Here is a 14,983-nt window from a genome sequence, read left to right as displayed (position 1 = left end):
CATAAAAAAGAAAGATTATAAGCCCCTTGAGGGTAGGGGCTGTTTTTCATTTTTTGTCTTTTTATCTCTAGTTCTCACTTTGCCTTATACATAGTAGGCACTTAATAAATGCTTGTTGGATTGAATTGGATTACATACCGTCTGGTCTAATACTAAAGTAGCCTTATTAAAAATACACGATTGCTTGTTAAAGGATTTGTATTAGGTAAAGACAGGGTGAGAGTAAAGGGAAAGAAGGACAGGGCTTGCTGTGTTACGGTGAATTTTTTTTTTTTTTTGAGTTGTGTAAGCCATGGTTTTTTCTTTTTTCTTTTTAACCTTTTGAGCTCTTGTAGTTGTATGTTGCAATGATTCATGGGGAAGCTTTTGAATGAATAAAGCTGGCCATTGTTGAAGACCTGTTCATAACAGATGAACTTCAGACTTATTTCATTACTTCAAAAAGTTTTACTTTGTGATCTCATCATGATGTAGAAGTTCTCAGAGGCTCTGTGCTTTGGATCTATGCTCTGGCAAGTACAACTCTGAGTAGGAACCAGGGTATGGAACCTATGTCTATTATCTGATAATGCCTAAATAAGTTATCACTGAAGGATGTGACACCAGGTGATGCTTTTGTTGGGCATGGTTACTTACATCCACTAAGGTGTAAAGGGGTTATAATATACTTTGGTGCAAAAGTGGTTCCCGTGATGAAATCACGGTTACAGGTTTATATGCATTTTTTTGTTTCAATCAAATTAAGTCCATTTTGACAGAGAGGGAATAAAAATATCCTTTGTTATGTAGCCCTATGACCCAGAAGAGAATCCCTGGGTTTCCGTGGACTTGAGTCAATTTTGGAGGAAGGCAGGGGGATTTCTAAATGAATCTTTTTATTTGGCTCATTTTCACCCTTAGTTTCTCATGAGATGGAGTGAGTTACCTTGGGAGATAGTGGATGACATCTCAATCTATGGAAATTTTCATGTGGTGGAGTAAAGGGGATTTCTCTTCAGGTACAGGTTACACAGGATGACCTTTGATATCCCTTCTTTTCACGGTGGTTCAAATCCTGACTTTTGTCTTTTACATGCACTTACTTGCTTGTGTGATCCTAAACTACTTTTTTTAATGTCTTTCAGTTTCTCTTTCTTAATCTGCAAAATGATTGTGCTGAATCATATCTGGGATCCCTTCTGGCTCTAAATCTTGTGACTAGAATATTAGTGCTTGTTAGAAACTTTAGAAAAATAATCTGATCCAATGCCTTCCTTTTACTGTTGAGGAAAGTGAGATTCACAAATGTGAATTGACTGGCCTATGGTTTCCCAGCTAGTTATTTGCAGGACGAGAAGAGAGTCTCCTGGTTCCCAGACCATTGGATTTTTTCCCTTACTGAACTATATCCAAGTTTTAGTTCTAGGCTTCTGAAATGGAAGGCTGGGATTTTAAGCTTAAGCATCTGTTCATGTTCACATTGTTGTTTTGCCTCCTGTGCATTACAGAACAAGAACCAGGGGTCCAGCTTTGTCCGGATACACGCCCCATGGCAGGTGCTGACCCGAGAGGCTGAATTCCTGAAGATCAAAGTCCCCACCAAAAAAGTAAGTGTGCCTGGCTTCTAGGCTGAGAAGGCTAGGGGGCTGGAGAAGGGAGAGGGTTGGGGTGTGTCAAATGAGGCAGGTGGAATGTGGGCTTTGTGAAATTAAACTCATACTCATGGCTCTGGGGACATGGAGTTTGTGGCCCTGACTGGGGAGTATGGGCAGAGTCGTCTTCCCAGATACCTGTTGGTTGGTACACCAGAAACTAGGGGCAAGGAACGACTTTGAGTCCTTTGTCACCATACTGGGCTCTCACCTGAGGGCAAGAAGAAGCACTGCTTGGACTATGCTTGTGATGAAGCCAAAAACATTGAACTGTCCCTCCCCCTTCCTCTTTGGGCCTTCCTCACTGCTAGCTGCTTCTCTGGGAATCTGGACACTGGAATGAGGACAGCACATGCTGCTGTTCTCTTTGACTTCCTAACATAGATCCCCATTATCCGTATCATTTTCAATCACAAGGGCCACCAAATACTGAGAGTAGATTTGTCTAGAGGGTAACCAATATGTTAATTAATATTATTGAGTGTGAGGATCTGTCAGTAGCTTTCAAGGAGTTTTACCATAGGAAGAGGACATCTTATTTGGGCAGAGTTCCCTTTACTAATGAAACCACCGGTCCTATTCCTCCTTCCATCATCATCATCTTCAGCATCACAACAAGGAACACTGCCGTAATCATAATCATGCTACTCTGAATTTCAGCCTTGTCACCACCATCACTGTGCTCACCCACATCTCTGTCATAACGGTCTCCACTGCTATCCTCACCATCACCACTGAGGTTGTTATTATTTGCACCATCACCATCACCAAGAAGCATGCTTTCCTTGTGCATGATACCATGGTAGTAGGTGCTTTGCAAAGAAAATTAGAAAGACACAGATTCCTGCCCTTAGGTAGTAACTATTCAAAACAGACAATGCTATACTCTGCCAAAATATAGAGAAGACTGAGACATGAATAATCACTATTGAATGAATACATAAATAGATGATATTAACTAAATATATCCTTGAAGTGTCATTTTTTGGGGGAAGGGGAAAGATTATGTGAGGGTATATCTGTCAAAAATTAACCTTTTAATTACAAACTTAGTGTATTTCGTTGCTTGGAGCATTCCTCTCTCTAATGCCTTTTAATTGACTACTAGTCACTCTACCATTGGAATATTTATTCTCAAACTGGCTTCCCTCTCTGCTTCCCCTCGACTAAGATTTCTTTGGTCATTTTGCTCCCATAGAGGGCCTTCTACAATTTATATTGGATATTCATTTTGTTTTGCTCATATCTTTCCCTTTATGCTCCTTGGTTTATGTCAATGTCTGATTTTCTTTTGGTCACTCACTTTTTTTTTCTTTTCTATTCTTTTTTCTGTTTGCTGGCCTCTCCTCCAAAAGAAGGTGAGCAAATCCCTGCCTTCAGCAATGACCCTGGTCTCTCAGGATGATCCTTTGAGTAGATGTGTGTGTGTGTGTGTGTGTGTGTATGTGTGTGTGTGTATGCTCGCGTGTGTGTGCATATACTCAGCAAAGTGTTGCCTACCTTTACGAGTTCTCCCCTGTCACCAACAGTATCTTCTTCTTTTCCCTCTCTTTTTCCCATTCTTTGCCTACTCTTTTCTTACTTCCCTTTTCCTTCCCTCCCTGCTTCTTTTCTTTATTCCCTCATTACCTCTGCTACTTCCACATTCCTCCCTTTCTCAATCCCTTTGTATCCCCAAATGGTTTTCCTGCCAGAATAATTTATATGCTTAGATATGCTTTGATTAGATATGAGTCTGTAATGAAATGTTCATTGTACCAGGAATGCTAGAGTTTATAATTTATAGGTTAGGTCTTGTTTACACTATTCCATAGTCTGTAATCAAGTCACTTAGGATGATTAGCATGTTTATTGGATTGTCATGTCTTGCTGTTTTTCTCACTTGTTTTTGTTTTCTATTTTCCCAACCAAATCCTACTCCGTCTTCCATGCCCCATATATGCACTCTTTGCCATTCTAACTTGGTTATTACAAATTATGTATTTGAATGCTATGTACTTGGTGTGAAGAAACTGAGATAGGTAAACTAATTCAAAGATGGTTTCCTCAATGAATGAATAAAAAAAAATTGCTTACTGTGTACTAAGCTCTGTGCTAAATGCAAGGGATATGAAGAGAAAAAAGAAGAAAAAACAAACCATGATAGTCCATGTTCACAAGAAGCTTACTCCTGGATTATGCAAGATTATATGTGTGTGTGTGTGTGTGTGTCTGTGTGTGTGTGTGTGTGTCTGAGTTTAATCGCAGGACACATAGAATGATCCAGAAGTGCTTAGGGTTGGGCCCAAAGATCCTTAGAAATGGATGAGTTTATGACTTGACTCTTGAGATTGTGTGCATAGATGTGGTTAAATTATTTATTAAACCTGGTTGTTTTTTTTTCTGAGCCCTGTTTAGTTATGGACCTAGGTATAGCTTGACTATGGTCTGTGATAACATGGTCACTGTGGTATATGCCTCCATCCAAAGATCCCTGACAATGTGACAATGTTGGTATCTGGCTTATGTCTCCCACAAAATCTTTCTAGCCTACATCTCCACCCAGGGAAATCCTAAAAATTCAGCATCTGGCTCATTTTGTTTCTTTCCCATAGTATTCTGAATTCCCCAGAAAATATTCAGGCTAAGAAGACATTAAGTATGGGACAAGTTTTTATGTAACCCAACAACAAAAAAATATAGAACGAGCCTCTGGATCGTTAGAACTTTCCTCTCCTCTCTAGTAGGTCCCACCTTTCCTTGGGACTTACACAGTCCATATCATTTACAATATCAGCAAAAAAAGGAGTATATACAAGTTGTTTCTCTGTGCATGTAGTTCCTGGTAGTAGAAAACCTTCTTCCCCTTTGGGTCCTTGTGGTAAGTGCTAGGGATATAAAGAGAAAAAAGAAAATTCTCTGCCTCACCCAGATTGAAAAAGGTGCCCTAAGGCTATAAACCCTAATCCTTCCTTCTCCCATAGGAGCTCCAATTTTCTATCCCGTCTTCAAGTGATCTATAGAACCTTTACCCTCTTATCAAAGCTCCATCTCTCCTATCTCAGGCCTTTCAAGGTTCAATCTCTCTTTTTCTAGATCCATCTGGTACTGATTTCTTAGTCCATGTGGTTCCCTCTAGAGCAATGTATACTGACCTGTCTCTAGCTCTCTATGTGGCATAATGTTATCAAGTCTTATTTTCATAGACTTATGTATCCTCGATCAATGCTAGGAGTCTCTTGTGAACAAGGGGTCAAAGGGGTTTGTGTGTTCGTCCTTTGTTGCTGAAGAAGACCATACCATCAGAGAGATGATGACGTGACTTGCACTTGACTTTGTTTTAGTGAGGGAGGGCTGTGCAGGTCACCAGCCTCACTTCTCTCCAGAGCCATCTGAATGCAGTGACCAGATATTCATCAGGATGACTGGAGATGGCCCAGGATGCAATGGTTCCCCTTTAGGCCAAGGTCTATGCAGGTACTCACTTAGGGTGAGGGAACACCCATTGACTGAATAGGCCTGTTTAAGAAGTAGCCAGGGCATGGCTCCTTTAATGAGACAAAGAAAAGAAAGACATCTGGCTGGGAGGGAAATAGCAACGGTTACTATTGATAATCGCTCTTAAACCAGGAGGCTCCAGAAGAGAGGGGTTTAGACAAATAAGCAAGGAGGAATTTTCCTCCATGACTCTGCGTTAGAGTCATACATCAGTAAAGAAGTGCTCTGGTAGGCTCATCCACTTCAAAGGACATGCTTATAGAAATTCTCTCTCTAGTCCCTTCTCTGTCTCTATCTCTGTATCTCATTAGTTTTAGAATTTCATAATTTGGGATTTTCCTAGCAGGGGCAGTATAAACAAGGGGAAACTTGTAGTTCTACATAGTAGCTTTTTTTCTTTGAATCAAATATATCTACCCTCTCACTAGAGCCCCAGGTAGGCAGGGAAACAGACCTGTCAGAGAGAGAGGGGAGGAGAATCTGGATGTTTCTTTCAGAGACTGTTCTTGGTGCCAGGAGCATCCACATTGTCTTTAATAATCACAGTTAAGGAATGAACAAGTTCATCATGTCCAGAGATGAAATGAATGCCAGAACATAGGTGGTAAGATCAGGGTGGGGGATGGAGGAGGAATTAGGACATTATACAGGGTGATAGAGGTTGGGACCTTAACTGCTTCCTAGAGAAACTGAGACATGGAAAGGAAATCACAAAATGGCGATCACAGACCTTGACAAATCTGAAATAACTTGTCCAGAGTGAAACACAGAAATTAACCAGGAGGGAGAAAGTTGGAAGGAAGTGATTATTTTCTGAAAATAACAACAGAGGAGCCAGCATTTTGTGAGGGACATTCAGGAACTGTGTGCAGGAAGAAGGCAGGAAGACCCTGCCACTAGCTTGGGGAGTCCATTGCTCCCAAGTTAATGTGAAGCTTGTTGGGAGAGGTTGGGTGAGGTCTTCCTGCTGCCTTTGTTCCAAAGAGTCCCACCTTTTGGACTTTAGCATCATCTCTGTTTCATTCTCCTCTCTGGGGAAGGGCTTTTCACTAGGGCTATTTTTTTCTGCCCTTCTTTCTCCCCTCTCTACCTACTTCTCTATTGACAGCCTCATTATTTCTACAGTCACCCCGTGCCTGATTCCAAGTCACCGGCCCTGGTCCTGATCTCTCTCCTGAACTCAAGACTTGGGTTTCTAGTAATTTCCTGGACACATCCACATGGGTGCCCTATCAGCCTCTCAAGGTCAAAGTGTCTAAAACTAAACTTACCATTTCCCTCCTAAAACCAGCTCCTCCCCATTTCTGATCACGGTGCCATTACTCTTCCAGTCACCCTGGTTTGTAACCATCTTGGATCTTTCCTCATCCAATCAGTTACCAACACCTGCCAGTTCTGCTTCCCATAATATTGCTTTTATCTGCCTTCTGTTTTTCAGCTCCTTGAAAACGGAATTATCATTACTTGTCATTAACTTTGTGCCTTCTTTAACACTTAGCACATAGTAAGCTTTCTGTAAAGGTCTGTTGAATGAGTAAATGACCAAAGAAATACCACCTTTCTCTCTCTAGCACATGTTGTTTCCAACTCTCCCATGACTGCACTTCTTGATGATGTATCCCTGCTTCCATTGTCTCCTCACTGACCCTCTTCCCGACCCCCTCCATTTGTGATCCTTGTTTTTCCATTTTCCTCAGACTCTTTTATTGCAGGAGATCAGTGGTCACATCCAGAAGTCTCGTTTTGCTTCTTGTTGTCTTTGCTCTTTCTACATTTTAAGATTCTGGTAATTTCCTGAACATATCCACATGGGATGCCCTCAAGGTGAATGTGTCTAAAACTACTCTCATCTTCACCCTTTTCTTTTCCATTTTTCCCCTCTCATGTGAGACTCTCTCTTCCCTTGGTATCTATTTTTATGGGCTTTGTCTGGGCACATTCTTCTCTGTGCCCTGGGGCGGGGGAGTGTGGTTTAGTGAAAAGGGGACTTAACTTGGTATCAAAAGATTCCAAGACTCTTTTTGAGCTTTAGTTACTTCATCTGGAAATTCTGGATAATAATACCTCCCAGACTCTTCCACAATGAGAGAATGCTATGAAAATGAGAACTATTATGACAGAGAAGATGGGAACATAGAGGCAATAAAAAGAAATGAAGAGGGGACAGTTAGTTTTGCCCTCTGCTGGGAATTCTTTTCTAAGTGAATTTATTTACAAACTTAAGTAATACCTGCAATAAAGTCCAGACTTGACTAAACTGAAAATTTGTCATCATTTGTCAAGAGCTCTGAAAAAAATTTCCCTTTGTGCCACCTGGTACCCTATATTTGTTGCTGAATTATCTAGGAAATAAGTTATTCAGTTAGCTATGTTTGCTTCAGTCTCTTCATCTTTGGAGCTTGGAGAAGGAAATGGCAAACCACTCCACTGTCTTTACTGAGAGAACTCCAAAAAGAGTCACAAAGAGTCAGACGCTACTGAAACAACAACGGACAATTTAGCCGAGTATGAACAATGCGGAGGCTACTTGTGATTATAAATGTCCTTAACTTTAATTTATTCATGCTGATAAATGCTAATTGACAGGGAATATTTGTTTAAGAATTTCCAGGGGAAGTATGTAATAAAATTGCATTTTTTTAAGCTAAACATACTATTCTTTGGACCTTTTATACAGACTTTTTCTTTCTACATAGTCAGGAATTAGGTTTGTTTTTTTTTAAACTATGTGCAAACCATCTAATGTTGCCTTTTTTATACTAGGTGAGGGGGTGGGGGTTGTAGCTTCCCCAAAGGGTAGAGTAGAAGAAAGGACAGTTTTTGGCTATTCTTTCTTTCTAAGTTATTCTCTTCCAAAGTGTACATCTGAATCCATGATAGAAAAGTAGTCCTGGCCCTTTAAATCTACACAGAACCAGGTCCATGTCCTAGAAATTAGCAGAGAGGCTAAGAACAGATGGCCCTAGAAATGTTTGTTCAGGGATCTCCTTTACAGAGACCATGGGGTCTATAAACATAACTGCAAGGCTTCATGGGAGAGATCTGCTTCAGAGTAATCATGGTGCCTGGTGGGAAAAGTGACTCAAGCCATAGAAACTTGGGAAGGCAGGATTGGAGGACTAGATATTATCTAAGGTGCATATCAGTGTTGACATTTTTTGATTCTGTGACTTGTGGGCGTCTAGTTCAGTGGAGAAGAATCAAGGATCAGGGAACCCAAAGTCGATAGCAAGGGCAAGCAAGTTCTAATTCTGGCTTTATCCTTGATGACTGATGACTTATTCTGTATAAGCCAGGTGGCACAGTGGATAGAACATAGAGCACGGCATGAGAAAGACCTGAATTCAGAATCAGCTACAAACACTTGCTGTGGGACCCTGAGCACATCACTTAACCTCTGTTTGTCTTAATCCACTGGAGAAGAAAATGGTAAACCACGCCATTGTCTTTGCCAAAAAAATCCCATGGACAGTATGGTCCACAGGGTCACAAAGAATTGAACCTGACTGAACGACTGAACAACAGCTACATTTTAACTGCTCATGCTTGTTGACTAGCATTAGACCTCACAATGTAAAAATTGAAATCTTGGTGCACCATGTAAGGTATGCGATGTTCTCAATGAGCTCCTTCCAAAATGTTTTCTTGGATATGCTCAGAGAAAGGGACTGGGAAATGCTTGTTGAATGTGTGGAGGGGATAGAATCTCCTAACACACATACACACACACACACACACACACACACACGTACTAGAGATAAAAAGTAGTAATCAAAAGTAGAAAAGAGCTGCTTAGTAAATTCATGTTTTATTTGCTTGCATTTTTATTCCTGAGAATAATCACTAGTTTGAGTAACAGCTCTTGCCTTGGTTAAATCCATCAGTTAATGGACACAAAATAGCATTTTCCTAAGCAGATCTGAATTTTATACATAATGCATCCCAGGTTTATCAAGAAGAATTTTGGGTAGCAGAGCTGGGACCATCAGATAAAGAATTCTCATGAACAGCTCCAAGTAAAACAAAAAGTATAAACAGAACCTCAATTCACAAGAATGCTGATTTTTCTTCTGATTCTGACCTTGGAAACAACAGTCTGCCAGACTAATATTTCTGGTCTTTTTTTCTCTTCAGCTAAATTCCCCATGAAAAAGCCACCTCTAGACTGCTGTAAATGCTTGTATAGCATTTCACCTGTTCTACACATTATCTACCAGCCTTTCCTAACTGTAGTAATATCCTATTTGTGGATCAAACTAGAAAATGCTGCTTATATCTATGGGTAACCCTCTAGCTTTTTGTGATCTGGTAGATGTTTTGTTTTAAAACAAGACAGCATTGTAGGACTTTTTCTGTATTCCTGAACTTTGGAAAGAAATGAGTTCTTGAGATTCATACTGCATTTAGATGTTTAATCTTAAGTATGTAGATATGAACATTAGAACTGAGTTCATAGGATTAGGGAATTTACAACAAGAAGAGGACTTAGAAATCATCTTCCTCAGAGGTGTAAATTTGTTTATTCCCTAAGTCTCCTCTTCAGGGAAAGAAAACACTTTCAGAAGCTTTCACTTCCCTCGATCCATGTCAGGTAGAAAACAGTGTTCCTTTCTACTTGACCATATAATACTTTTAAAAAATAATAATTTTTTTTCATTGAGAAGTATTAATTTTCTCTTTGTGCCCGCTCCCCCAAATAAAACAAAATCCTTGTAGCAATTATTCATAGACAAGCAACAAAAATTCCCACATAGAAGTGTCCAAAAATAGATGTCTCATTCTGCCTATCCATCCTTAAAGGCCTGGTTCAAAACCACACTTTTCATTTGGTCTTCCTTACTGCTTCCATCTGCTCACTTCTACGAGTTCCTATTATACTGTTGCTGTTCAGTTATTTCTACTTCTCCATGACCCCATTTGGAGTGTTCTTGGCAAAGATGCTGGAGTGGTTTTCCATTTCCTTCTCCAACTCATTTGACAGATGGGGGAAACTGAGGCAAACCTAAGCGTGACTTGCCCAGAGTCATACAGCTAGTAAGTGTCTGAGGCCAGATTTGAACTCAGGAAAATGAGTCTTCCTGACTCCAGACCCAGTACTCTATCCACTGTGACACCTAGCTGGCCTAGTTGTACTTATATTCAGCATTACACCATCAGGTCTTTTGTTGTCCTCTGTACCTTTGGGGGTGCTGGTCCTGTCCCCTCTACAACAGTGTTATTTCTGCTGTAGCTGTCATAGCTCTTAGTACAGGTAGCAGTACAACAAATACTTACTGATTGGTTAACTGAACAAATAATTACTATCAGGATCAATTCTTAAGTTCATTTTAAAAGTATTGTACCTTCATCCAATATTAGTGCCACCCCAATCCCAACATAGGTTGTGGTAAAGGAAGTACCATTTCCATGTCTCTCAATATGACCCTGCGCATGTGAAGTTAGATATTTAAGCATAAAAATATATATATATTACGTGAAAGCCTTAAAGGAGTCACCCTTTTGCCTTATTTTCCCCTCCTTCCCAGCTCTTCTTTCACAAACATTTATTGACCATACGTTTTGGATCATGTTACTGGTTCAGTGGAAAAGCTCTAACTTGGAACTGAGAAGATCTGAGTACTTGTTCCTAGTTGTGTTTCTTTGTGTAGGTCACCTCTCTTGATTTCTTCATCTGTAAAATGATGGGATTAGTGTAAATGCACTTCAGAGTTTCTTCAGTCTTTAAAATGCTAACTGAAACCACTCTGGTCACCAAAAAGTAGCACATGTAGAGAGAAGTTCCTCAATTTTATGAGGGATGGAGAACATGTGGATTCTTGCTTAAGGTGCTGCTATCTTCTAGTTAATAGTCAATAAACATTCATGAAGCAGCTTCTACGTGTCAGGCATTGTGCTAAGCTCTGGGGATACAAAGAAAGGCAAAAGATAATTCTTGGTCTCATGGAGTTTGGTCTTCTTTCTTGAAGTCTTGATGGTGCTATGCAAAGTCATTAGCCTCACTCTCTTCTCCAGAGTTATCAGAGGCCATTGTTCAAGATGACTGGTAATGACCCCTTCAAGGAACTTACGATCCAATGGGAGAAGACAATATGTAAAAAAAAAAAAATGGAGTCCTTCAGTCTGGGTGGGAAATGATCTGAGGAGGTGTGAATTCAGAGTTGATTTCATCTTACAAAATGATGAGTTTCTGGAGATCATGAGATCCAGAAGGCTACCTGGGTATGAAATGATGAGGTGAAATTCCTGATGTATATGTATATGCTCCTTATGTGGCATCTACTCAGTCCTCGTAATACCTCTTTCTGAATGGACTAGTTTTCATTTTTATTCTTTGTTTTTTTCAAGAAAACAATTTTTTTTTCATACAAGGCTGACTGTTGCTGGGAGCCTTTCCCTTGTTGTCCTAGTACAGCCAATCCCAAACATTTGCTTTTAATGGAGAAACAGGGGAAAGGACCCAGACTATGTTTTATATCTTTAAAGGTTTTATGGGTGCATGCATTCTGCCTGCCATTTAAATACGGCGGAAAGAATGCAAAATGTTTCAAGTTCTTTTTTGGTTTTCTTTAATGCTTCTTCCCTAAAAGTCAAGTAAAATTTGTCAAGCATAAAGGGGAGGGGAGGTAGTCAGTGGAACAAAAATGACAAATAGACTCAGGCATGTGTTTTAAAACACCTTCACATATAAGAATTTCAAATTAATTTTATTTTAATTATTTTGTCTAATTTATTAATGAATTATGTTTTCATTATTCTTTATGTTCTCCATTTTCCCACATTCTTCATATCATCATACAGTGTAACAGTTTTCCATTATATTCATTTATCACTCTGTTTAACCATTCCTTTTTTAGTGGACAAAAACCAAAGCAGACTTTGTTTCTAGTTATTTGCGAGTGTGTGTGTATATATACATATATAAAACAAAACTGATACAAATATTTTTGTGTATATGGGATTTTCTTTCTGTTTTTACCTAACAATAGTATCTGCAAGTGAAAGGATATAGATATTTTAGTTACTTTCTAAGCATAATTCCTAACTGCTTCCTAGAATCTTTAAGTCAATTCACAATTCCACTAACAATGTATTAGAGTATCTGGTCTTGCCATAACCCCTCCAACATGAATTACTTCTATTTTATGTCATTTAACAATTTCATGACTGTAAGATGAAACCTCAGAGTTGCTTTGATTTGCATCCTTGAAAGATTTAAAAATAGTTATTTATTCGTGCTTTTTGTTTTTATACCACAAACCATTTCATAGTATTATGAGGGAAGCATTTTTACCAAGCAAAAAGAAAGAATAATGTGTAACTGGATATACACACACATACACGCATACACACATGCATATATATACACACATAAATACATGTATATACACCCATACATATGTGTGCATATATGCACATATACACATATATGTATGAATATAGGCAACTAAGTGGCACAGTACCTAGAGTGCCAGATCTGGAATCAGGAAGACTTATCTTTCTGAGTTCAAATCTGACCAGGTGTGTGACACTGGGCAAGGCACTTAACCCTGTTTGCCTCAGTTTCCTCCTCTGTAAAGTGAAGTGGAGAAGGAAATGGCAAACCACTGCAGTATCTTTGCCAAGAAAACCCCAAATGGGGTCACAAAGAGTCAAACACATCTGAAACAACTGAACTACATACATACATATGTATTTACACACATTTGTATATCTTTTTCAAACCCCTTACTTCATATTGGTTTTAACCTCAAGGCTGAAGCACATAATATACTTCTGTGATCACATTTACCAAGTTTGCTGGTGTCTGTCAGTTATTTGTTAGTCCACTTAATCTGACAAACAAACAAGGCATGATTCTAGGTATTGGTGATAGAAATACAAAAATGAAAAATAGGTCTTTCTCTCAAAGAGCTTACATCCTACTAAAGTATACAATATGTAAAGAGAAGATAGTTTGAAAAAAGAGTGCAGTAACATCTAGACTTCTCTGAAAAGGCTTTTTGTGAGAGGAGGCGTAATTTCAAATGCAAAAATGAAACGAAAAAATATATTATTAAAACAGAGGAGAATGGGAGAGAAGTACCTTTCAGACCTTTGTGCCAAGGAGAATTCATAACCAAACAGAAATAGTGGCGATCATAGCTTACAAAAGGAAATAATAGCTATCATTTGTATAACATTTTAAGAGTTGCAAAGCATTGCACATGTTATCTCATTTGATCCTTACAACAACCCTGTGGGGTTAGTGTTTTATTATCCCCTTTTTACAGATGAGGAAACAGACTTAGAGAGGCAGAATGACTTGCTCTAACTTGCTTACACAACTATTAAGTGTCTGAGACAGGATTTAAATTCAGGTCTTCTTGACTCTTAATTCCAGTGCTATTACCCACTATACCCAGGCTTTTGTATTAATAAAATCAACGTAACTAGATTAAGAATTGAAACCAAATGGCAAACAATTTCTTTGCTCTAAATATCTTAGATAAAAAAAAAATTATTATTCAAGATATATAGGAAAGTGTTTCAAGTATATGACTGAGAATTATTTCTCCATAGCCATGTGGCTAAAGGTTATATAAAAACTGATTTTTAAAAGAATAGCTAATCATAAATACATGAAACAATGCTCCAAATCCCTAATAAGAGAATTGCAAATGAAAATAAATCTGAGATTTCAACTCATGTTTATCAAATTGGCCAAGTCTTGAGTGAAGGAGGGCTGTGCAGGTCACCAGCTTCACTTCCTCTCGAGAGCCATCTGAATCCAGTGACCAGAATGTAATTGTTAAGAGCAATATAGTTGAACAAGAAATAACTTTGTGTGCTTCTGTGCGTGTGTATGTGACTTTGTTTTGACTCTTTAAGAACTAAATGTTACCTAAAATCTAAGGGAAAGAAGACTTTGATTTTCAAAAGTTGGAGCCCATTCACCCAGGAGGACCTGGCCAATTTTTTTTCCTTCATCCCCATGGACATGATACCTCAGTATGATCCAGTTGTTATGCCACTATGGTACAATGGAATGAACACAGGACTCCAGAGTCAGATGTTGTCTGGACATTTTTCAGTCATGTCTGACCTTGCATGACCTCATTTGGGATTTTCTTAGTGAAGATCCTGCAATAGTTTGCCATTGCCTTCTCTAGCTCATTATATAGAATTGAGGACCTGCATTTAAATCCTACCTCGGATACTAATTATATGATCTTGGGCAATTTACTTGACTTCTCTTGTCTTTGGTTTTATCATCTGTAAGATGAAGATGTTAGACCAGATTGTCTCTGAAGTACATTCCAGTCAATGATCTATCAGTCTATGACCTCTGACTTGTCATAGATTCTGGACTGCCTCATAGGGCTCACAGCATGTATCTAAGTATAGTGTGATATAGTAACAAGAACGCTGCCCTTGGAATCAGAAGACCTAATTACAAGTCATGGCCGGTGTCACTTCACATCTCTCTGGCCTCCATTTCCTCGTTTTAAAATAGGGATAAGTTGCTCTGTCTCACTAAGGAAATAGGTGGGACCATGGGGCATACCACACCAGGTCTGGAATCAGGAAGATGAGTTTAAATCCTGGCCCCCGCACTAGTCGAGTGACCCTCGGCAAGTTATAACCTCTGTATACCTCTTTCCTACTCTGAAAAAAGGGAATAATAACAGAACCTGCCACCCAGGGCTATTTTTAGGATCAAAGGAGATGATATTTGTAAAGTGCTTAGCATAGTGCCAGACACATAGTAGGCGCTATATAAATATTAGCTATTATTATTATAATTATTAGAATAGATTTGAAAATTGTCTGCAAACAGTAAAGTATGGTACAAATGTAAAGCATTAAGTGTAATTCTGAATGTAGACACCACTTTC

The 14,983-nt window shown here is 39.0% G+C and overlaps 1 protein-coding gene across 4 annotated transcripts in view; it reads left to right on the top strand.

Annotated features, from left to right (window-relative positions):
• ANO2 (anoctamin 2) overlaps positions 1–14,983 on the top strand; it is a 578,869-nt gene that overhangs the window by 154,366 nt on the left and 409,520 nt on the right. For all 4 annotated transcript variants that reach the window (XM_072653705.1, XM_072653706.1, XM_072653707.1 and 1 more), the window contains one exon: positions 1,488–1,586. In XM_072653705.1, coding sequence (XP_072509806.1) covers positions 1,488–1,586 — 99 coding nt within the window. The remainder of the gene's footprint in view (positions 1–1,487; positions 1,587–14,983) is intronic.

This window comes from Notamacropus eugenii, chromosome 3 (genome assembly GCF_028372415.1).
Source record: "Notamacropus eugenii isolate mMacEug1 chromosome 3, mMacEug1.pri_v2, whole genome shotgun sequence".
In the NCBI taxonomy this organism is placed as follows: domain Eukaryota; kingdom Metazoa; phylum Chordata; class Mammalia; order Diprotodontia; family Macropodidae; genus Notamacropus; species Notamacropus eugenii.
The sequence above is the reverse complement of the archived record's forward strand: the minus strand, read 5'-3'. Positions and strand labels throughout refer to the sequence as shown.